This window comes from Sander vitreus, chromosome 7 (assembly GCF_031162955.1).
Source record: "Sander vitreus isolate 19-12246 chromosome 7, sanVit1, whole genome shotgun sequence".
NCBI lineage: Eukaryota > Metazoa > Chordata > Actinopteri > Perciformes > Percidae > Sander > Sander vitreus.
In genome coordinates, this window is record NC_135861.1 from 3967387 (window position 1) to 3991920 (window position 24534).

The 24534-nt window shown below is 42.2% G+C and overlaps 2 protein-coding genes across 4 annotated transcripts in view; one reads left to right on the plus strand and one right to left on the minus strand.

The window, feature by feature from the left end:
- pcmtd2b (protein-L-isoaspartate (D-aspartate) O-methyltransferase domain containing 2b) overlaps nt 1-9125 on the plus strand; it is a 16707-nt gene extending 7582 nt beyond the window's left edge. The window contains exons 5-7 of the mRNA XM_078254254.1: nt 986-1157; nt 3005-3128; nt 4522-9125. Of these exons, the coding sequence (XP_078110380.1) occupies nt 986-1157; nt 3005-3128; nt 4522-5093 (868 nt within the window). The 3' untranslated portion in view covers nt 5094-9125. The remainder of the gene's footprint in view (nt 1-985; nt 1158-3004; nt 3129-4521) is intronic.
- Nucleotides 9126-12256: 3131 nt separating this feature from the next.
- kif3b (kinesin family member 3B) lies at nt 12257-24420 on the minus strand. Of its 3 annotated transcripts, none has more exons than XM_078254255.1 (9): nt 24309-24420; nt 21898-23404; nt 21534-21635; nt 20112-20234; nt 19607-19725; nt 18271-18387; nt 16755-16860; nt 16108-16313; nt 12257-15896 (listed from the first exon to the last, which is right to left on the minus strand). In XM_078254255.1, the coding sequence occupies exons 2-9, from the start codon at nt 23299-23301 to the stop codon at nt 15791-15793; spliced, it is 2283 nt and encodes a 760-aa protein (XP_078110381.1). In that variant the 5' UTR covers nt 23302-23404; nt 24309-24420; the 3' UTR covers nt 12257-15790. The 3 variants fall into 3 exon arrangements, with proteins under 3 accessions (XP_078110381.1, XP_078110382.1, XP_078110383.1); XM_078254256.1 differs by having other exon boundaries at nt 24330-24418; XM_078254257.1 differs by having other exon boundaries at nt 24248-24350.
- Between the last annotated feature and the right edge of the window lie 114 nt (nt 24421-24534).

Sequence of the window (24534 nt, forward strand, 5' to 3'; positions counted from 1 at the left end):
TTGACAGCTCTTCTTAAACATCCTCGACAGTTTTTCAAATTGCTAATATTCCCAAATTTTTTTATTTTATCCTCACAAATTATATATCAATATGTTCGCAAATGCATTCTGGTGCTCACGATGAGGTCATTATATTGATTTTGTTTTTCAGGCTTCTTCAATGGGAAGTTTACCAGGGCTCTTTCATTTAATCTCAGTCTCACAATACTATGACTTTTTTCGACATACTATACTATGACTTTTTACCACTTTTTTTCGACATGCTGTACTATGACTTTTTTCACTCTTCTGTCTAATTGGAAGACAGAAGGTTCAGTTGTTAAATCTCATATAAGTTTTGAGGTCCAATATACTAAGTGGAAGAGTCAAATATGCCATAAACGTATGTTTTGTGTCAGGTCAGATAGCCTAGGGTGATGAGAGCTAGATTGGAAGACAGAAGGTTGAGTGTTCAAATCTGGTAGAGACCTACTGTATAGGAATGAGGAATTCAAATAGATGAAGAGAAAAGTAATATACTGTAGAATGACTTTATTATCACCTTTTTCCGACATATTCCGACTATACTATGACTTTTTCCGATATACTATACTATGACTTTTTTTTTTAATCACTTTTCTCAACATATTATACTATGACTTTTATATGACCTTTTTCGATAAACCATACTATAACTTTTCAACATGCTATACTATGACTTTTCTTTTCAAAAAAACCTTGAAATATTCAAATATTGTTAAATAAATTATTGGTATTATTCAACATTTAAATGAAATTCATACTAATTAAAACCGTTCCCACTTTTCCAACTATTCTCACTACTTCACCTTCTTCTAACTCAATTATGCCTGCAATCCAGTTTAGCTTTAACAATTTGGCTTTTCAGCATTGACAAGCTTTTTCTGTAGTAAATGCATTTTCTAGTTGTTTCTCATTTTTTACTCTTGTTTGTACCGTTTTCTATTGCTCCCGTGTTTCTGTTCAGATTTGAATTCTGTGAGCCATCCTTTGTTGTGGGTAACTGCCTGGAGATTCCTCCAGAGAGCCGTCAGTATGACAGGGTGTACTGCGGGGCCGGGGTGCAGAAAGAGCATGAGGATTACATGAAGAACCTGCTCAAGTTGGGGGGCATCCTGGTGATGCCTCTTGAGGAAAAGGTTGGTGTTTTCCAGAGAAACTCGGGATAGCACAGATCTGCATATTAGGCTAAACTAACTTAAAGTCCCCCTATTTAGCATTTAAAGAACATAACTGAAATGTGAATTTTTAAGCAGATATAAATGTTTATTATTTGTTAACAACTATAATTCCTAAGTTGAGGCTGCTCTATTAACAAAAGGCAAGGCAATTTTATTTGTGTAGCACTTTTCAGCAGCAATGCAATTCAAAGTGCTTTACATAAAACATTAAAACACAGTCAAAAATTAATACAAATTGATAACAAATTGAAAGCAGTTAAAGGGATATTTCACCGTTGGAAAGATGAATATATCTTTAAATTGGGTCTCTTATGTAGTAGAAATGTGAATTTTTTTTAGAAATTGGTGGCTTCTAGGCCGAGAAAAGCTATAAAATGTGTTTTTGGCTCATGTGGATGAAAGACACCAAATCCCAGAATGCACTTGCTTCGCTGCTTTAGCGTCTACCCCCAAGCCACGCCTACCGTTACAGACAGACGGTGAGACAGTCAACTCAACTTTAGTCTGTTTTATTGTCATTTCAACCATATACACGAAACAACGTTTCACCGTGGCTCAATTGGTTACACAATTAAAATATATGAAAACGACATTATATAAAAACGACCTACGAAACAGGCTACATTTAGTACACATGATAACCTCCGTAAGGTTCAGCTAACACATAGCTAGCGACTAGCATTAGTGCTTGGTACAAATTTGCGTGTAATGTAGAATGGTCGGCATTTAACAGTCACAAACTCCACCAGCAGTTAGCAGTTAGTTGGATACAAGCACCCCCATTTCTGCGGCAGGCAGTCCGTGTTAACACAGCTCACCTCGACTAGTCTTACCCGGCGACAGAGCGGTAGATGCATAGTCCACAGCAATTGTTTCCACAACAACAAAAACACAGCAGTCTCTGAACTCGCGTTGGGAGTTTCGTTGAAGTTGGATGTAGTCCAGTTTGTTGTCTAATGAGTGGACACTTGCAAGCAGGATTGATGGCCGGCTAACGTTAGTTTTCGACCCGCAAACTCGCTCAACGTCCGCCGCTGATGATGTCCCTTTACCGGCCAGAGGCTTCGATCAGTACCGCTGGTCTCCATAGCAGGCGGGCGAAGCTGTGTCGAGTATTCCGTCTGTAATAGTGTCCTGCATATCTCCGATCTGTACCAATGTATCCCGTTGGTACACGTGTGCGGTAGTTTGAATGCACATAATTGTTCTAAAATTTCCTTCAGGATGAATAAATCTATCTATCTAAAGTTTTGATGCTGAGAAGCCACTAAAGCTACGCTAGGATTCAAGATGGCTGACACTCGTTTTGTTTCGTGGAATTTTGGAGAATGCTTTTTTCCAGACCCACAATACAGAGATCTCCCCTCACAGGGGGACATGAGGGAGGGAAGCACGGTCATTCAAAAATACTACCGGGTTTCTACTGATACAAAGCTAAATGCTAAATCGGTGAAGTATCCCTTTAATAATAAATTATAACACACACACACACACACACACACCCCCACCTCTTGTAGGAGAGGTTATACTTGTTACGTTAACGCCTACTATATTATAGGATTTAACAACCATTTATTAAATGTTTATATACTGCTAAAAGGGGGCATATTCTTTTATATCACTGTCATCTCCCTGTCCATATTTATTCACGTGTGTCTGTATTTTTATTTAGTGTCTGGACATGTTAGTAAATGTTGTCTTGGTAATGATCTCAGCAGCTTTTCCAATGTTGAATATCTTCTTTTGAAACAAAAAGTACACTGAAAAGAAAAGAATGTGATTTCATCCTGTTGTATTTTCTGCAGTTGACCAAGATCACGCGCACAGGGCTGAACAGCTGGGAGACCAAAAAGATCATTTCTGTGTCCTTCGCTCCTCTGGTGTTGCCTAAACACATCACAAATGGCAAACCCAAGGCTGTCCCACTACGTGAGTCTCATTTTGACCTTTATCTAAATAAAAACAAATGCAACTAAATATGAACCGTGATCAGAGGTGGAAAGTAACAACTAACTCACGTTACTGCAATTGAGTAGGTTTTTTGCGTACTTCTACTTTTTTAAAGTAGTTTTTAAAATCTTTACTTTCACTAAAGTATGTTTTGTTTGAAGTCTTGTGAAGTACAGCCACACTTTACACCGTTTAGCTGTCATTATTTTAATCGTGGTTAATCCAGCTGCTAGCTAACGGTAGGCTAACGTTACCTGCTGTCAAGTGTAGTGTTAACTAGCGTCACGTGCAGCAATGCTTCTGTGGCCTCTAACGTCTGTTTCAGAGCATCAGAGGGCAGCACAAAAGGCATTTAATTGGCACCAAAATGAGGCACCGAAATGTGCGCTGCAATTCGGTCCGGCAGATACCGGCCGTTTAGGCACCGGTGCTGTATTTGCACCGGGTTTCAGTACCCAACCCTAATTTCAAATTAGCTGCTTTTTTTTTTACTCTGAGTAGATTTTTATACCGGCAATTTTACCTGTACTTGAGTAAAAGTTCATCAAAGTAATAGTACTTTTACTGAAGTAGAATATTTTTGTACTCTTTCCACCTCTGATAGTGATACATATAGTATCAAGGAATCAAGGCTGAAGACCTTTCTTTTCGATACTGCCTTTGTTTGCTAGCTAACGGTAGGCTAACGTTACCTGCTGTCAAGTGTAGTGTTAACTAGCGTCACGTGCAGCAATGCTTCTGTGGCCTCTAACGTCTGTTTCAGAGCATCAGAGGGCAGCACAAAAGGCATTTAATTGGCACCAAAATGAGGCACCGAAATGTGCGCTGCGATTCGGTCCGGCAGATACCGGCCGTTTAGGCACCGGTGCTGTATTTGCACCGGGTTTCGGTACCCAACCCTAATTTCAAATTAGCTGCTTTTTTTTACTCTGACTAGATTTTTATACCGGTAATTTTACCTGTACTTGAGTAAAAGTTCATCAAAGTAATAGTACTTTTACTGAAGTAGAATATTTTTGTACTCTTTCCACCTCTGATAGTGATACATATAGTATCAAGGAATCAAGGCTGAAGACCTTTCTTTTCGATACTGCCTTTGTTTAAATCTTTGCACTGCACTGTATTGTGAATTTTATTCTTTTATTCCTGTAATTGTTTCGATTCATTGTTTTGAATTTTTTTATTAACTATTTTTAATTTTGTATTAATTTGTATTATTTTTAACTGTGTTTTAATGTTTTATATAAAGCACTTTGAATTGCACCGCTGCTGAAATGTGCTATACAAATAAAATTGCCTTGCCTATGTGTCTAATTCTCACTTTTCTTCTTACTATTTTCCTTTCCATTCTGTTTTTCTCGTGGTTCTGCAGCCAAGTATGAGGTACGGACGTTACAGGAGCTGGCTCGTATCTGCATCCGCCACACCCTCAGAGTGACCACCGACGGAGGAGACAGCCAATCGCGCGGCCGCGGTTCCTCGTTCAGCGTAGGCAGGGGTCTGGCGGTGGCTGGCCTCCATAAGTACGGCCCTCGCTTCAAGCGCAGACGCGTCCACCGGCGACACTGCAACGCCCTGGTCCTGGCCACGCGTCAGGTGGTGGCCAGCAGTGGCTTTGGCCCCGCTCCCCTGGACAGCAATAACAACCAGGGAGGAAGAGCGGAGGACGAGGAGGAGGAGGCGGCGGCGGGAGAGAGGGAGGTGAGGCGGCAGATGAGAGGGAGCAGGAGGGCGGGGAGAGGAGCAGGAGGGCCAGCGGTGGTGGAGGAGGATGAGACAGTGGAGGAAGAAGACGAAGAGGAAGAGCATGAGGAGGAAGAGGAGAAGGAGACCGGGGAGCTGCTCCGACCCCAGCCGGCCGTCAACGTCCTCAGAGAGAGGATACTGGGCCTGCCGCTGCCCGAGCCACTGAAGATGTACCTGCTGTACTACAGAGAGAAATGAGCCACAGCCGTGTTCTGAGTCAGAGCTCGGAGCTGAGCGCAACGACCCAGCAGAGGCTGAAGTCTCTGTTACAACCCCTCCACCACCTGTACAAGGCAGGACTAGGACTAGGGCTGGGTACCGAATTCAATACTTTTTAGCCACAGACCGAATTGCCTCTGTAGTATCGAAAAATGCCTCGTCCTTCAATACCAAATTTCAATACCTAAGGAATAAATCTCATCGGCATCAGTGAGCCAATAAGCAGGCCGCATGCTTCCACCAAGATGTAGTAATGGTGCTGTTTGGCTGTCTTACGTTACACGTCGTATAGGCAGGCAGGAAAAACTCTACGTTACGCACAGAGACGGGGCTCAGGTAGTAGGACCTGACAAATAAATAAAAAAAAGATTTGTGCTGTAATGTAATTTATTTTTGTTAAAATGGATTTTTATAAAATTGGTATCGAAAAAAGTTTCGCCCGGGAACCGGTATCGAAGTCACGGTATTGGTATTGGTACCGATATCGAAGATTTTTTTGAACGATACCCAGCCCTAGGCAGGACAACTCTCTCACCTGCTCTCGTCTTCTCCATCATCCATTTCTCTTCTCTTTCCAACTCCTTTTCCTCTTTTTGCCCGGCTCCCACTGTTCTTTACGGACTAATTTCCTGGCACTATAAAAGAGTCAGTACAATTCATCCAGTGGAGGTGGAGGGGGAAGTGGGGTCAATGTTTCAGACAACCAAACAGTCACTGATGTAAGCCCTGTGTCTCCATTGAGGTGCAAAAAATATAAATAGATTTAAGTACGTAAGGCATACACAGTTTTATCGATTCGCTCTGCACCTCTGTATATCCAACATGCCAATCAAGCGTTGCCTAACAACAACTTATCAGTGGCCTGAGTATCTTCAGCGTGTAAAAGGCGATTTAGTGGTGCTGAGAAAAGTGAACCGTCATTGTTTAGGCTACAGTGGCTGACCAGACGTCGCACGTCGAGTTCAGACACTGTAGCAGCAGGCGGAGAGAGCAGCTTACCCAGAGACCAGAAGGCATAGGACTGTCCCAGCTCCTTTCTGTCCACTACTTACAGCTGTGCCCCGAGTTAGAGATTATACATTGATTGTGTAAGTCGTGTGGAACTCGTTTTGTCCGCAAATGGTGGTGTGTGTTGTCATCTAATGGGGATGGTCTACTTCTAGAAAGGAAGACAGAGTGGGCCCAAAGGTCAACTTTGTGAGGGACGAAAATGTGCATTCACAGAGATTTTTTTTCTACATATTTAATTATATTGTAGCTAGGGCCAGTGACCAAGATGGTGTGATGGTTGCGATGATTTCCACTGATTTCCAAATAAAAGGGGTAGCTTTGTCTTGATCCCTCAGTCCATTTAATAATGTAACTTTTCCAAGGCCAAGGGTTGCTCATCATTTCGCGCATTGTTAGATTAGTTGAATTAATAGAAGGCTGGAATTTTTCATTTCTATGCATATATTTCATCGTATGATTTAAAGTCTATCTTTGTTTCCTGACTTTGTCATATGGAGATGAAACTGTCCTAAATCCTTACATGTGTATCCAAAGGGCAGTCTCAGTGTTTTCTCTACATCCCATCATATTCTCCTAACAAAAAGAGAATGACCATAAAAGTTCACATACTTACTATTATTCCAATTTACATAAATAAACCAGCATGATAAAACGCATAACTAATGTTTTAGATGAGTGACAGTGTGCAGGTTTTTCTTTAACTGTACTGTCATTGGTTGTTGTTGTTGTTTTTGTTGGTTCTTTTTAGGGGGGGTTCTTTTGAATTTTATGAGACTTGAAGTGGTGTGTACATATGCAATCGTATGTTTTGTGAATCATAAACATGAAGATACTTTGAAAAGTAAAAGGAGTATCTTTTATCACATCTTCTGTTCTTCTAGTTTCTAGTTAAATGGAGCATTATTCCTTTGTACTTTTTGCTTTTGTACCAAACTTTCTGCTCCCCTCTGTGCCAAACTTCCGTTGCATGGACTACATGCTCAAGAGGAAACGGCAGATCAACTGCAAGTCATTCATCCGAAGAAATTATTTGTTTTTTCCTTTCAAAAACTGCTCCACTCCTATGAAATGACACTTGTGGTTATTTATGTATTATTTATCATGAAAAGCTTTGGATTTCTCCCAAAAGTTTGCATTTGCTACATACATTTTGGATGTGATCACAATAATTCGAGGAATTTGAATACGTGCAGCTTATATTTGTAATATATCCTACACTGAATGGGAGTTTTGTGTCCAAAAAGCAGGTCCTTATCAGGCCAGGTGAATATGCATTTTATTTTTTCTTCCCAGAAGTAGTAGTAGTGGCTAGTACATTGCCTCGAAGCGTCCTTGTGATTGGATGCTATGTGAAATTATGAGTGACAACTTGCTTTGTTTGGCTCATTTTAGCTAAGTTAGACATACATACATGAAGTTAGCTAATTAGCTTCCATGTTTTCATGCTACACTGGTTAAACGAAATGAGCCGAACAAAGTTGTCACTCATCTGGCGATAGCAATGTGCTTTCCTACGCTGTGACAAGCCTGTCTTAATAAAACATTAAAGTTGTTACATTTTACTCATTTAGATGCTAGTTAGCTAGCTAGCTAGCTTGATTCCACCATGCATTAACGGCAATGCATTAGCCCGCTGTTCGGCTCATTTTCTGTAACCAGTGTAGACTTAAAGGTGCACTATGAGTTCCTGCATGGTCACTTCTGTTGATGTTCCAAGTAAATTCCAAACAAAACCGACCGTCATTCTGTGTTGCAGAAGACGTAAAACTAGCGATTGAGACCATAAACTCATTATGAAAATGTTTACTAAGGTAATAAATCAAGTGAGAAGTGGGTCACTTTCTCATAGACTTGTACCGAAACCGAACTCCTTTTGCAACCGCACGTGTCGCCCCCTGCTGGAATTCAGATAGAATGCAGGTTTAAGGCACTTCTGCATTTGCAGCACTTCGCCGAACCGGATGCGTTGTCCATTAACAGTCTATGTGACTAACTGACTAGCTGTCACTAACCCCCACCCCCTCCCCCAACCATCTTGTCGATGATTGGCTGGAGTAGTTTGTTGTATTTTGGTGCACAGCCTATGCCTCTAATGTTTGTTTGACGTTTACGAGCCCTGTGTTGTCTCCCGAGACCGGGCTTTTTCACAGTGTATTCAGGGGGCAGGCAGCTAGCGGATCAAGGAGAGATGCCTACAATTTGAGACAAAAATTAAATTGCACTGAAACCATTCAGGAACTCCTAGTGCACCTTTAAAGCATGGTGGAATTAGCAAGTTAACTAACTAGCCAGCCGCGGCTCGCGGAAGCTCGAGTGATGCGTGTTCCGTCAACGCTGAGAAAGAACAACGGCAGCATTCAGCTTTGGAGACGAGGAGGGCATAAACATTACAAGATAATTACATCTTCTGAAGAGTCCATCATGTTTTTTAATCCTCCGTGTCCTCCTTGATTTGACGGGATAAACGCTACTTAGCCACTGCTTGGTGGGGGTGGCGCACGATCACTGAAGGCTTGCCTCATCTGCATGTGCCGACAGTGTTGTTGCCATTACTTAGAATTCCTCATGGGGGAGACAGAAACTACGCACTATAGCTTTACTGCTTCATCCACCAACTTTGTGAAAGCATAGATCATGGATATATATATATATACACACACACACACACAATAGGAAATCTGATGATCAGTCGCCAGATTATCAGTCAGTAACAAGACTCGTCAAAGCAACAAGTACCAGCCAATCACAGCACAGTAGGGGGGGACTAGGTGGAACACACTAGGGAGGAAAAAATAAAGCGGCTCACATCCAAAATAAAACATCCATCCCTTCTGAGTGTAATGTCATGCTTCACTGCCATTCTACAATTTCTACTGCTGCTGGATCTGCCTTTGAGTACTGTATGTAGGCTACACCATTCCTTTATTCAACATGAGTACCATTCATTTTGGTTGTTGTGCATTTGTGATTCTCTGCTGAATGTATATGATCATGATGGATTTATATGGGGGGGGTTCTTTTGCACTTAATGAGTTTGGGTGAGAATGAATAGCTTGATTTTAAAAACGGAGCTGTATTATTGACTGCTGTTAATAAAGTCCATTATAAAGAGTCCAGTTGCAAATGAAATCATTGGATAAGCTAAGACAGCAGCTGCTGTTCACATTAGCGCCTCAAGAGAAAAAGGTCAACCAATCTGATCTCATTGCAGGCTTTATCTTTGTAATTATTTTATTTTATTGGCAAATTATCTGTCATGAGTTTTTTTTTGCACAATGGTTGGGGTCAGTTCACTTTCAAATTCCATATTTGTCTTTAATATTTAAACACCTGTATGGTGAGGCAAAACCCTCACATCCGATAATTGCTCACTTAAAAGTAGTCTGGACCAAAGTGGCCCGGCTGTTTGAACTGGAGCCATATCTAAATGCTAAAAGTTATGTATTGGTAGATCTATTGAAATCCTTCGAGGATGTGGTACAGCAATTTGAAATCCCTAGGTCTCTTTTCTTTTTTTGATATTTGCAACTTCGCCATGTGTTCCTGGGGATTTTTTGATCCAGTTCCTCAGCTCCGAAGGCACCAGAATGTTTAGATAAGGTGTTGAAGAACTTTGGGAAAGGTCATGAGGCTTCTGGGTATTATTCTATGCTTATGCATAACCTGGGGGATGGAGCCTGGTCAGCCCTCAAAAAGACATGGGAAAGGGATTTGAGTATTACACTAGATGAGAAGTGGGACAGAATGGGTAGGAATATTAAAACTATGTCACGCGATGTCAGGGTCCGCCTCATTCAATTTAAGATTATGCGTCGCTTTTATTGGACCCCCTCCAAGTTGTGTAGACTTGGATTAAGAGACACACCAAATTGTTGGAAATGTAAGACGGAGGATGGCAAATTGCTCCATGTCCTGTGGTCTTGTGACAAGGTCCAGGAGTTATGGACAGGGATACATGATAACCTATGTCGGATTGCAGAGACCCAGGTTCCATTCAGCCCAAGACTATTTGTTCTGGGAGATGGGTCTATTTTAAGATGGATGGATTAAGCACGTAAGAAGTTGGATCCAAACCGGTTTAACGATAGCCAAACATCCTTCTGAGAGTAGGGGGAACGAAGGGGTACCTTCAATCCAGGAATGGGCTTGTGAGATGGAGAAAGTGGCAGTGTTTGAGAAAATGTCATTCAGGTGAATGCGAACTGCAAGAATGATTACAGTGGAAAATGGGGGAAGTACCTAAGATCTAGGATGCCATGTACTGAGGTTATACAGGTGCTGGTCATACAATTAGAATATCATGAAAAAGTTGATTTATTTCAGTAATTCCATTCAAAAAGTGAAACTTGTATAATGTATACATTCATTCCACACAGACTGATATATTTCAAGTGTTTATTTCTTTTACTTTTGATGATTAGTACTGACAACTAATGAAAACCTCAAATTCAGTATCTCAGAAAATTAGAATATTGTGACAAGGTTCAACATTAAAGACACCTGGTGCCACACTCTAATCAGCTGATTAACTCAAAACACCTGCAAAGGCCTTTAAATGGTCTCTCAGTCTAGTTCTGTAGGCTACACAATCATGGGGAAGACTGCTGACTTGACAGCTGTCCAAAACACGACCATTGACACCTTGCACAAGGAGGGCAAGACACAAAAGGTCATTGCTAAAGAGGCTGGCTGTTCACAGAGCTCTGTGTCCAAGCACATTAATAGAGAGGCCAAGGGAAGGAAATGATGTGGTGGAAAAAAAGTGTACAAGCAATAGAGATAACCGCACCCTGGAGAGGATTGTGAAACAAAACCCATTCAAAAATGTGGGGGAGATTCACAAAGAGTGGACTGCAGCTGGAGTCAGTGCTTCAAGAACCACCACGCACAGACGTAAGCAAGACATGGGTTTCAGCTGTCGTATTCCTTGTGTCAAGCCACTCCTGAATAAGACACAGCGTCAGAAGCGTCTCGCCTGGGCTAAAGACAAAAAGGACTGGACTGCTGCTGAGTGGTCCAAAGTTATGTTCTCTGATGAAAGTACATTTTGCATTTCCTTTGGAAATCAAGGTCCCAGAGTCTGGAGGAAGAGAGGAGAGGCACAGAACCCACGTTGCTTGAAGTCCAGTGTAAAGTTTCCACAGTCAGTGATGGTTTGGGGTGCCATGTCATCTGCTGGTGTTGGTCCACTGTGTTTTCTGAGGTCCAGGGTCAATGCAGCCGTCTACCAGGAAGTTTTAGAGCACTTCATGCTTCCTGCTGATGACCAACTTCATGGAGATGCAGATTTCATTTTCCAACAGGACTTGGCACCTGCACACAGTGCCAAAGCTACCAGTACCTGGTTTAAGGACCATGGTATCCCTGTTCTTAATTGGCCAGCAAACTCGCCTGACCTTAACCCTATAGAAAATCTATGGGGTATTGTGAAGAGGATGATGCGATGCGCCAGACCCAACAATGCAGAAGAGCTGAAGGCCACTATCAGAGCAACCTGGGCTCTCATAACACCTGAGCAGTGCCACAGACTGATAGACTCCATGCCACGCCGCATTGCTGCAGTAATTCAGGCAAAAGGAGCCCCAACTAAGTATTGAGTGCTGTACATGCTCATACTTTTCATGTTCATACTTTTCAGTTGGCCAACATTTCTAAAAATCCTTTTTTGTATTGGTCTTAAGTAATATTCTAATTTTCGGAGATACTGAATTTGGGATTTTCATTAGTTGTCAGGTATAATCATCACAATTAAAAGAAATGAACATTTGAAATATATCAGTCTGTGTGTGATGAATGAATATAATATACAAATTTTACTTTTTGAATGGAATTACTGAAATAAATCAACTTTTTCATAATATTCTAATTATATGACCAGCACCTGTATATGTATGCAGTTAGATGTAGGCATACGGTGTTAGCTGGTTTACAGTTTGTTTATTTTGTGGTTGTTTGATGTATTGAATATTATGGCTATTATTTAATTTTGTCTTTATTTATGTATAGGGAGGGGGTGATGGCGAGTGGAGGGTTCAGATGGGGAGGTGATGTGTCAATGTCGTGAGGTGTGCGTTTTATGTTTAAAAAAAAATAAAAATAATTATCATAAAAACATATATTTAAACACAGATGACAGATAAGCATGAGATGGTTATGCTATCCAGCCAATACGTGAATCACTGATTGATGCTTAGGCTTTATCCCAGCAATTTACATCAGTTGAGCCAGACTAATAAAATATATTATCCCCTATATAAATGTCATCATACACAGGCCACGTGTCATGGGCCAGTTTTCTAACTAACATCCTAGAAGAATACGACCTGAAAAGATCTGGCTCTGAAATCTGCAGTGCACCCTGGGAATTCTTCTGGGGCTATCATACTTCAACAAAGGGCTAAAGATGGCTCAGTCTTAGGAAGGTAATTAAGTTCACTTATTTTTCAAGAAAATGTCAGAAGTCAAGATCAAAGACTGTATAAAACATGCTCTACCAAATTGAGAGATTAGTTGAGGATTGCTGGATTTAATTGCTTCAACAAGAAACAGGCAAAAGGAAGACGCCGGCTTAGTGTGGACGGTAGGCCTAGACAGAGTTCTCAAAATAGCGAGTGTAATACACTTTACCGCCACACTGACGTGTGTTGTCACCATAACTAACAATCGCCATTTTCTCTTTAACAAGTCAAATGACCACAGCAAACATCAATGTCCATTCTACTTGTCATTCTATTTCTATTGGTGAATCATTACACATCATACTTAAGAGACATGACATACTACCGTTTTGTTATCATTGAGTTGTCTTTATTCATTAAAAGAAACTAAACAAGTTGAAAACATGGCCAGCCACAGACAGAAGTGCATCTGCATCGTTATTTGGCTTTAAAAAAAAACGCCATCACATAAACATTGGTCACAAAAGTCTTAGATATGGAGTTTGGATCCAGTGATGTGCTATGGGCTACAGATGCAGAAGATATTCACATTTTCACCAAATTCCTATGAATGAATACTCACACCACCAAAAGGTATTACTGAAGCCTGCTAAAATCATGCATCAGGTATACAGCATTGCAATGTTAGTTACAACAATTAGGCCTTATTCTAAAGATTGTTTGTTTAAGTTAAATGTACAGTGAACATGTACTCAACTGTGAATCTCCGCTTTCTATAAGCAGTCTCCACACTTCCCCAAATCAACAATGTGCAACAGCTGAGCCACGCTTTTATCTTCCGTATGGAAAACATATTGACTAAAGCATTTTTAAAGTGTAAGCGCAAACAACTAAAGCCTGTTCCTTGTTGAATACAAACGAAGACACACAGTACATGTATGATGCAAAAAATTAAATGTCAACATTAAATTACAAAGATCAAAAAATAAAACAATAATCTATTTTAAAGAAAAAAAAACTGAATAGAAAATTATATCTACATCTGTGTATAAAAATGAAAGATTATAAGTTAGATTTTTTTCAATATGGAAACCCATTTTTGTATTTTTTGTTTTTGTATATATCTGCAAAAGTGACTGAGGATTGCCTATCAACAGGTCTATATTCATTATTACATATATAAGGTATGCAGACATGGGTCAAACAGCAAGAGAGATTCTTTAGTTTGAAGTACTTTCAATTGTTAGCAACTGAAACAGGCTTGATGGTTGATGCTAGACACTGATCCTATACACAACTGCACGCATACCTGACCGGACTTAATTTGCCATTTGACCCAGGCCTGTTGAAATATCAGTGGGTTATAAGACCCTACACAGTAGCAGCGAGCGGACAGCACACCCCTCACAGTACATCGAGTATGGGGAACAGAGAGCAGCAGAGAGGCCGGCTGAACCAGGGAGGCTAAAACTGCATAGTGTTCATCTGTAGGCATACAAAGAGAATGATTTGTGTATTCAGATAAAGACGTCTGTAGTGTTTCGACTGAGTTTTGTAGCACCACTACTGTCAAGAGCTCAGCACTCCCCTGGGGGTTTTAGTGTTCTGTTAGACCAACCAGTTCTACACAACGGTAAATGAGGTATAAAAAAAACAGAGGGGGAACGCATCACCCTCTGCGTGCCTTGACTTCCTGTGGCCCTTACCCAGAAACCTGGTGTTGTTGAATGCTGTGTCCAAATGCTCTGCCTCTCCATATAACGAGCGCACCCCATTCCGACAGAAATATCTGGACCGTAGTGACAGTTCCCTGATGCTAGAATGAACGAGCAGATGAAGTGATGAAAAAACACAAGCCGAGAAGAATGTGGGCGCACACTTCAAATAACGGGAGCAGAGATTAAGGACACAGGTTAAGGCACCTTGGAACCCTGATGAATCAAGAGGCACATCCCGGGACAGTAACTTTGAAGTGACCCAGGTAATGCTTGGCATTGGTCTGCTAGGTTGTCTGGTGGCCAACTGCAATGTCCTGCAACCTAGAATGCGTCCATAGTGGGCGTGTAAATGTGTTGAGCTCTCTCCCGTTGTTCCCCACCTCTATCTCGTGTGCCCCAGGAAGAACAGCATCTACCGATTACAGCAATTTATGACACGTCTGTAGTGTGCTTCACTTTCTGGCCTGCGCATTTCAGTCTAAAGGAATAGTTCAAAATTAGCAAATACACTTATTTGTGATGAGCTTAGCATGAAGACTGGAAACAGAGGGCTAGCAGTTAGCTATGTCCATCCACCTACCAATTAACACATTGTAGCTCATTTGTTTCATCTAATAAACAGAAATGGGAAAGCGACATGTTGTGGTTTTTGGGGCGTTGTTTGCTGGAAACATTTTTTTGGGCTGGTCACATCGACTTCCTGGTGTTTCAAGGTAATTATCTCTAGCTTCATATTAAGCAAAACTACACGAGTGTTATTTATGTTCTCGTCTTACTAGCAAAAAAATAGCAAATAAGCCGATTTCCCAAAATTTTGAAGTATTCCTTTGAGACAAAACACAAAAACACACGCCAGAAATAAAGCTCCATTCTAACATTATCAGAGCTCCAACAATGGAAATGAACTGCGCTGTTTGACATAAACTGAAATGTTTGACGTAAAGACACACAGATATGTGGCCAGACATACAACGCACTGACACACAGACACAGACACACACACAGACACACAGACACACACACAGCCTGTTACTGACAGGCAGAGGTGACAGCAGAGCTGCCTAGTCCATGTGTCGTCACATCAACCCCACCACCCCTCCCACCAATGTCCACACTTACAGTAAGAGAGGACTACACCCAACACAGATCTGGGAAGATAGGAAGAAGAAGTGCATTGGGGATACTGCAGTGCCAGTCCATCATTTCTTTCTATACATTAAGAACATTGTGACATATATACAGTATATAAGACATCGGTGGCATTAAGCCAAATGTAGGGAAAGGTAACAGTGTAGAGTGATATTAGGCTTCATGCGTGGCTGCTGTCCTAGTGTCGTACTGACTCAGGAGGAGGGGTTTCAAATCTCCAAAATCAAAAAGCTTATGACAGCAGTAATAAGTGGTGTGGTTACAGTTAAAACCTACAAAGCAGCATTAGTCTTAATCCAATATTCTGTCATCTTGACATAAAACCCCTTCTCTTAAAGTTGAGTCCCAAAGTGGAAAGGTGCAAAAGAGAGGTTGGCGGTGATATTAGTTGTAGAAGCTGTCACTTGGGCACCAGGCCGCGGGATTGTGGGTAAAGCGGGGATCCTGGACTTGAGAGGCTGAATGGAGAGGTCGGGGTGCTCGACTTCTTGCCTGTTCTTGGTCGACTGAGTGACAGAGAGCAAACACAGAGGGTTAACCCGTTTGTGGGAATAACAGAGAAAGGTTAGGAGCCTGCACATGTTGAGGTTTCATGTACATTTCTTTGCATCCCAACCAAATGTACATAAAGCAAGCACCAGCCTAACCACAGTATATGCCACTTGAAAATGGATTTTACTCGTGGCCTTGACAGCTGAAGGTGACAGTTTGCCTTACCCAGACTTTGGTTTCTTGAGGCTGCCGCTGGCGGGCGGGGTTGATCCCAAGCTGCTGTGAAAGCCTGAGGCATCTACCTGGATCTCATCCTCATCCCTAAGAGCGTCCTCCAGAGCCGCCGCCACCTTTGGGGCGATAACCGGCTCCTGATACTCTTTAGTGGTCCGAGCGGGCAGATCCATGTCCAGCATCATGATGTTTTCAGCCTGGGAGGAACAGAGCAAAACAAGTCAATCGAGGCACATTTTTATGTGTTGGCAATGAAGATTAACCTATATTGTCAAAAGGCTGAAGAAGAGCATAATACAAAATCCATATATTGCATTTAAGAATTGCATTCATATTGGCACATTTTAGGAAAATATTTAACATACCTACAGTACATTCTGGATTCCTGTGCATTGTAAAAATGCTTGATTAATATCCATTTACTGAATTGTTGTATTTGATTCACTTCTACCTACACGGTTAATGCTGCATTGCATTGTTTGGTTTCTCAACCCATCTGGTGTTATCAGTGAAACAGGATGAGGAAATGCAAGACCACTGTGTCTGTGGTGTATTATGTGCACAGACTTTTCATCTGGAGGTTTTTTTTGTGAATACAATCATCAATGCCAAAAAGGAGTGGAGGATGTGCAGCTTACTTTGTATCTCATTTCAGGCCTCATCATCATGGCCATGCGAGCATGCTGACTCAGAGGCCTCCTGTAGCCAACCGCTGACAAAGGCCTGGTCATCATCTGATGGTCACTGAAGCAGACACGCAGGGAATGAGACAGTGTATACAGGATTGTCTGGAAAACTAGGTATTAATGTGTCATACAATGAAGCAATCAACTGTTCTGTCCTTATAGAGGAAAGGGTGAAGCATGGGCCAAGGAAGAACACTTTACATTTTGGAGCGGATCCGAATCACCGGGCAGATACACAAATTATTTTTCTTTACTTTAATTAACATTGAGAAATAGGTCATTTTGTACTGCATTCATGCGGTGTCGGAATAATCAGAAAAATTAGTTCCTGATCGTATTTCATGGCTCACTTGCTCCGTTTCCTTTGCTCTTGTCGGGGCCGGGCAAATACTGGAAACAGCTATCAACGTGTTTAAACGCTCTGAGCAATAAATCCACGTTGTTTCCGCATTACGACTTATAGCTCATGAACACATTGAATAAAAGAAGAAATGTTAGTCCTCATTTCCTAAGCTGTTCTCCTTGATCAAGCGTTAATCAACGATTCATTCTTAGTATTTTATGTTAAGCCGAGTAATATGGTCAATATCTGCGTCAGTGATAAGCAAACAGATCAGATCGGGGCATCTCTACAAAAATGTGTATGTAATGTGCATTGTCCCCCTACACACAACTTTGCCCTCCACCTTCCCTGCCCAATGGTGGCCTTTTTTAAACGGATGAAGCAAAGGACAAATGGTGCAGGTTTGACTCCCCTGTTGGCCCTCCTCTATTACGTGTGATTTATGGTTCTACGTTAAATCTACACCGTGGCTACATACGTAGGTACGTGGAGATACCGACCCTACGCGGTAGCCTGACGTGCATTTTTCGAAAAAATTGAATTACATGTCACGGCGACGCACGTCACTCGGCCGTGGCGTGGTAACGTTGCATTTCCCCCCCGACTCATTTCCTGGTCCTCCTCCTCCATAAACAACATGAAATCAAGGAAAGGGTTCACTTTTCCTGCTACAGATTTCCCACCGTGATCAGAAAGAACAGGGGAGACACTTTGTTTCTCTCACTGTGACTCTAGAGTGGGTACTCGCTCCAAAGCTAATCACGTCACTCGCTCTACCACACACACCTCCCCCACCCCCACCGGCCCTGCTATTCTCTTTAAGAGATCGACGCACACACCAATGCACAAGTATAAACTTCAGGCCACTTACGTAGGCTACGCAAAAGCTCTGCGTGGAGCCTCCGCAGAACCATAAATAACGCTTAAAAAACATCTTTGACAATCGTGCTACAAATCATACTACACTCCACCTGTAAACATTTGATTTAAACACATTCATATTTAATTGACAATACAAGCTTTAAAAGCTTTTACGCAACACATAGGCTCAAGTTGGAGCACCTCTAACCAGATGAAGAATGTACAAAAAAGCATGTTGATTATTGGGATTATTCTGTATCTTACTCCTCTATACGTGTGATGGGCTTCGTTTTCCAGTATTCATCCTCGTCATCAAAGTAAGCCCTGTGGACTATTTTGTTCTTCTCCTCTAAGGGAATGAAGTTCTCGATGATCAGATGCCTGAAAGACAAACAAACAAGCAATTAGACAGGCAGTAACAGACAGACAGACAGGCAGGCAGGCAGGCAGACATAACAGTTAAGCCTTGTGACTCTTGCCCTGCTGTGTTTTATTTATTACACATAAGCATGAAAACTGTTACACAAAGTCAAACTGCAAAGCGACTTTTTCACCGTGCAGTTTGACCGTGGGATCATATTAAGATCGTTAACGTGAACGTTTTTGTTTATTCGCGATACGTGCGCAAGACGCCAATGTCGATACCAACAGCCTGGCCTGGAATTTTATTATTTTAGGGGCAAGGCCAAATGCCGATGGCAGCAATGCCATCAAATAAAATAATGACTTTAAGCCCAAGGAAATAATGAATTTTAACTAAGCAGTCTTCTTGCAGTTTTCCCTGCATTCTGTAATATGCAAATGGAGTTTAAGGGCATTTCTACGTCCATTTTATGGCTAACTGTGGGAGTGGAAATTAAGCTCATGCTTGTGCGCCCAGATCCACAATGATTAATAAAACAGAACTAGGTGTACGTGTGGCTTTATAAATATGACAAAAAGAATGCATATGCATATTTCTTTCTTTGTGTGTAGCCCACACAGGTTTAGTCATTAATCTACAGAGATTCATGCATATGCATCTGGCTCGTTTGGCCGGTGCTAGATTTGTGTCAAACTATTGTCATAAAAACACAGTGGTTCATTCCAGATGCCGATCGGTAAAAAGTCTGAATTCAAGCTTTGTCAGTTCAGTCTTCAAGACAAGAAAACTCATTTTAAAATGCTTGTTTACTGAATGGAGTTCGGATCCATCAGGGCTACGCTATGCAGGAGAATCTCAAAGCTGATAGGCCTTCACGACACATCATCATCACGCGACCTGAAAAATGCGTTTGGTGTGAACACACCGTTAAATCGCAACATTACAACTTGAAAACCATTTTCTCCTTCATCTGCTTTATTAAGCATTACGTTCGCATGGAAAATCTGTAGGTGAAGTGCACATAGATCATTTTCATTGCCAATCCCTTTGCAAAAAAAATAGGCAACAATCTTAATTATGTCAGTGTTTAAGTGTGACAGCATGAAATCAGATGCCGGTTGGACATTGTTACAGTATAAGTTCCCTTCTCTGGCAGAGCAGATGGTGTTCATAATAGATATAATATTGATTAATGTATTCCTGCCAGGCCAACAGTATGATATGCAGGCTCCATACTTGAGTTTGAGGTCCCTGGTGAGCTCGTTCTGGGTCTGTTCCAGCTCCTGGCGCTCGTTGATGTGCGCCTCCTGGATGTCATGGATTTCTGCCTTCACTGCCTGCAGCTTGGCAAACAGCTAGAGGACAGAGGAGGAGAGAGGAAACCAGGGTTACCATAATGGAAATGACTTTCAGAAAATCGAGCCTTAGAATTTGGCTTAGACACCTGCCTGACTGTCATGAGGAATAATGGACTATCCAAATTCACAAACAAAGATAATATTGTATTCTTCCTTAATTTGAAATAGGCATGGGCCGGTTACCAGTTTCAGGTATACCGGGGTTTGAAAAAGTCACAGTTTGAAAACCACAAAAAAAAAATGTTTGAGTCATCAAGGACATGAAGTGCACTTTAGAAATCCCTCTCCCTGCCAGTGTGCCGTGTGTTAATAAAATACATTGTATTTGTATAGTGTATGTATAAAAAGTAATTAGATTGAGTGCCCAAAGTTGCAGCTGCTACCTTTTTCAGCTTCTTGGTTTTGATGTCGACCTCCTGCTGCAGAGAACTGTAGGTCTCCTTCAGCTCCAGAGTCTCCTCGTCACGACTCTCCATCTGCTGCTGCATCTCTCGCTCTCGCCGTTTCTGGAAACACAGAAGCGCACATTCTGAAATTTAAAGTGCCCATATTATGAAAAAATCTCTTACTGGGATTTGGGGTGTTATTTTGTGTCTCTGGTGCTTCCACATGCATACAAACTTGAAAAAAAACAAAAACATCCATGCTGTTTTGAGTGAGATACGGGTTTCTGAATGTATCCTGCCTTCAGTCTCTGGGTGAGCTGGTCAAAATCGGCAGGGTCGTCTACGTCATCGGCCGAAACATTTGGTGTGTGCTAACCACTTTAGCTAATACCACATCAGCTAGCTGTTTCTCCAACTTTGGTCAGTACAAGGCAGGATTAGCCGGGAGACTTCTTCTAAACGCAATATCATCCAACTTTGCGTGGAATACCTGCAGACGAGGGACATGCAAGTAGTTCTATACAATTTCTTTTGTAGATTAGGGTTAACTGTGTGTGTTGTAGCAATGTTTTGCCATTGAGAACGAGGTGGCTAAGCGCTAACCACTAGCAGCGCTAGCTTCTAGCTAGTAGTCCTTACCTAGCTACTGTGCATGTGCAACTCCCAACAAAGATGGGATAGAAGTGAGATGTCTCACGCTGTAGCTAAAACAGAGAGCTCAACACACAGGGTGAAAAGAGGAGCTGCAGCAATGTGCAGTACAACAAAAATATGGCATTTTTTGAAAATTAAACCAGGTAAACCTATTCTGGTACAACCTCTAAATACAATTATGAACCTGAAAATGAGCATAATATGAGCACTTTAAACTTCGGTTTTAATTTAAAGCTGTGATTCAAAGTAAGGTTGTCATGTGGTACACAGTTAAGATAGAAAACATGACGGTCACGGAAGGCTTGTATCATGTGGACGCACCGACAGTGTTGTTGTCATTACTTAGAATAAATTGGATGACAAATAAAAGGATTATTTGAGCTTGATAACAGCATGTGAGTCTAGAATGGTTTAACCCTGTTTGAAGAACAGGACCCAGGTGTACTGGTTACAAGTTTCTTCCACTCACAGACGGATGTGATATCTTGCAGGGTGGTGCACAGAGAACAACCTACTCAACGTCAGCAAAACCAAGGAGGCAAAGACACACACTCATGCCCTGTCTACATCAATGGAGCTGAGGTGGAGCAAGTGGATAGTTCAAAGTTCATGAGAATCAGGGTAGGATCCAAACCGTGACTTGTGTGTACCATTATATCCCCTACTATCCTGTAACTATTGACCACATATTTGTTGACTGATTTGTGACCTTCAAACAATTACTCTAATGGAGAGTAAAGTTCATTTTTCAGATGTTTGGTATACCTGTTCAGCAATTTCCTGCCTCTTCAGCTCCAGCATTTTCTGTTGCTCATTGGTGTGGTCCACAATGTTCTTCCCCCCTACAAGGAGCTTACTCTCCATCGCCTGGATTGAGAAAGAAAAAGAAAAGAAAAATGATTAAACCACTTCCAAGTCGCATTGTGGAGAAAAGCATTTGCAACTGACTCTAATACATTTCACCAATTGGGTTGCATGAAAATGAAAACAATGTGGTGTATTGACTTATGAGAAGATCTACTGACTTGTGATGCATTTGTTGAATCCAATGAAACAACATCTGAAATCAAATCAATCGGATATATACTGGATGTACAGGAACACACCAAGTGTGGCAAAATGTGCTTACTTTCACTTTGGCTGCAAGCATCTCTCCGGCGTCCTTCTCCCTCTTCAAATCTTCCATTTTCTTCTCTTTTTCTTTAAGCAGCCGAGCTTTCTCCTCAGCCACCAGACTATGATCCTCCATGATGGCCTTTCTCTCTCTCTCCAGCTTCTCCTGCTGCTCCCGCCAGTAATCCCCTTTGTCGTCCCCCTCTTCATCGTCATCCTCCGTCTCTCCTTCCTCCAGATCCTCACCATCGCTCCCTTCCCCGGCCCTCCTCCTCTGCCTCCTCCTTTTCTTCTTTCCCGAACGCTTTTGCAGCTGTTCCTTCAGCCGCGCGATCTCCTCCTGAAACTCCCTGAGCAGGGCATCCTTGGGGTCCTCGTTGATACGTGGTTTGTTCTTGATGTTCTTCGCCCTGTTGGAATAGCGCAGCGTTGTCAAGGTCTCCTCCACGTTGTAGGATGCCGGGCCAATGTTGGCGACCATGACAGTGCGGGCATTGCCCCCCAGAGAGTCCTGCAGCAGACGGGTGAGTTTTGAATCTCGGTAGGGGATGTGGCTGCTCCTGCCGTCCACCAGAGCTGATATGACGTTCCCCAGAGCCGAAAGCGACAGATTGATCTTTGTGGCTTCTTTGAGCCTCTCCCCCTGAGCGCCGGTCTTGGTCTGCCTTTCACTTCCGGCTAAATCCACCAGGTTCAGTTTGCCGACTCTGATATGGTTCTCCCCGTCGACACCCAACTCACTGCACTCAACAGTGATGACAAAGATGGCGTGAGAACGCGAGCTGTGTTCATTCATGTTAGTGGCGCCCACTGAACGATTCTGGTTTCCCACATTCATGACATGTTCGATCTCCCGCACACTCTTGGTGACGAACGACGAAAGGTCTTTAACGTACACACCCGTGTCAGGCCTCTCCCTGAGCTCCAGACGACGCGACTGGTCTTTGGAGAGCAAGTCTTTGATCTCCTCTTGGTAAATTTCTAGATATGATGCTCTCACCAGGTACTGTTGATTCTGGGACCGTGAAATATGAGTGAAGACATGCTCAAAGGAGTTAGGGATCACCCCTCTCCTCTCTGGATCGTTTCTCACCCCCTCCATTGTGTATGTCTTCCCTGTACCGGTCTGCCCATAGGCAAAAATGGTCCCGTTGAACCCAAGTAGAACTGAATCCACCAGGGGCCTGAAGGTTTCATCATACAAATCTATTTGTTTGGAGTTCGAGTCATAGACTGAATCATAAGTGAAGATTTTGGGGAGTTCGCTGGCTGAAGCCTCCCTGGGGTTCCTGACAATAATTTGGCCCAATTTGACATCAACAGATACCACCCTTTCAAACTTGGCTGCCCGCTCTTTTTCATTCATTGGGCGACAACGGACCACCACCTTGACCGACTCAGAGCTCTTGCTCTTGGACATGTTGCAGAGGGAACGCAAACCCACACGGCTTGGCACTTGTAGGCTCGGTCTTCCAAGTGCAGCTTCAGGAACAGTTCACCAATACAAGTGACCACATCCGAAACTGTTGGAGAAGATACATTCAATGATTAGTACCAACCTGCAAAGGCAATTGTCATGGTGACTCACAACCTTGATGGTTAATGCATCACACACATTTTTACTTACAAACTGGGAGACTCATAAAGCTCGATGTAATACAAAGCTATTGACAGTCTTTGGCAAAGATATAACGTTAACTAGCTAACCTGACACCGACACCTGTACTGCAGTTCTACGTTCAGTGGACTTGACAATTTCGTGTACGTGGAAATACTAACGTAAGTTAGCTAGCTGCGTTAGCGAAATAAGATTTTTCCAGATGTCACAAAACACAGCACGCCCCGAACGGATTTGTCAACTATAGCTAATTGGTCCAAATGAATAACCTCTTCATAATGTTACTTGCCAAAGATGAAGAGCAGAATTTAACGTTACACAGTAACCTAGCTACTTTTCTGTTAGCTAGAAAATAACCGAAGTGCCACTACACTTATTTAGCTAACGTTAACTTAGCTAGCTAACGTTACGTTAGGTAACCGGCAACTATAAAGTTCTAGGTTAACTACGATAGTCAACGTTGGAATTCCAGGTTATCAAGCGACAGCCGTTGTGAGCACTCTGCCAGCCATAGCATGTTAATAGACCGTGGTTGTATAGCTGCTTAGTTGATTAATCAGCTAACGAACGTTAGCTTACGTAAAATGCAGCCCATAACGAGAACTCAAGACCGGCCTAGCAACGACAAACACTGGTAACCTAAGCTACAAGTCTGATAACGTTAGCATTACCTGGCTAATGCTAGCAGCAACGGCAGATATCAAAGCAACATATCGCCGTACAGAAATAATAAAAACACATAACATACATTCACCCCATGCAATACAAACACAGCTTTCCACCGGGCACACATGTTGCTAAAGATTTACCAGTTGGCCAACGTTAGCTACCTGCTAGCTAATCCAGAACTCCCAGTCAGCCATTAGCCGTTGCTGATCCCCACAACGGTCCCTGATACAAAGTTGCCAGATTCAAGCACTGTATCCCCCAAACAAGGACGTGGAAAAAACATTCACCCATATAAATTGTGTAATTTTGAACGAGAAAATGTAACGTTTTAACTGTTAAGTATATAGTCGCAAAAACTTTAACTGT

Coding starts and splice junctions, on each gene's coding strand:
- kif3b (XM_078254255.1), bottom strand. CDS start 23,301: ATGTCCAAGAGCAAGAGCTCTGAGTCGGTCAAGGTGGTGGTCCGTTGT. Junction 21,636..21,897: donor TGCTTGCAGCCAAAGTGAAA/GTAAGCACATTT, acceptor TTCTCAATCCAG/GCGATGGAGAGTAAGCTCCT. Junction 18,388..19,606: donor ACCAGGGACCTCAAACTCAA/GTATGGAGCCTG, acceptor TTTGTCTTTCAG/GCATCTGATCATCGAGAACT.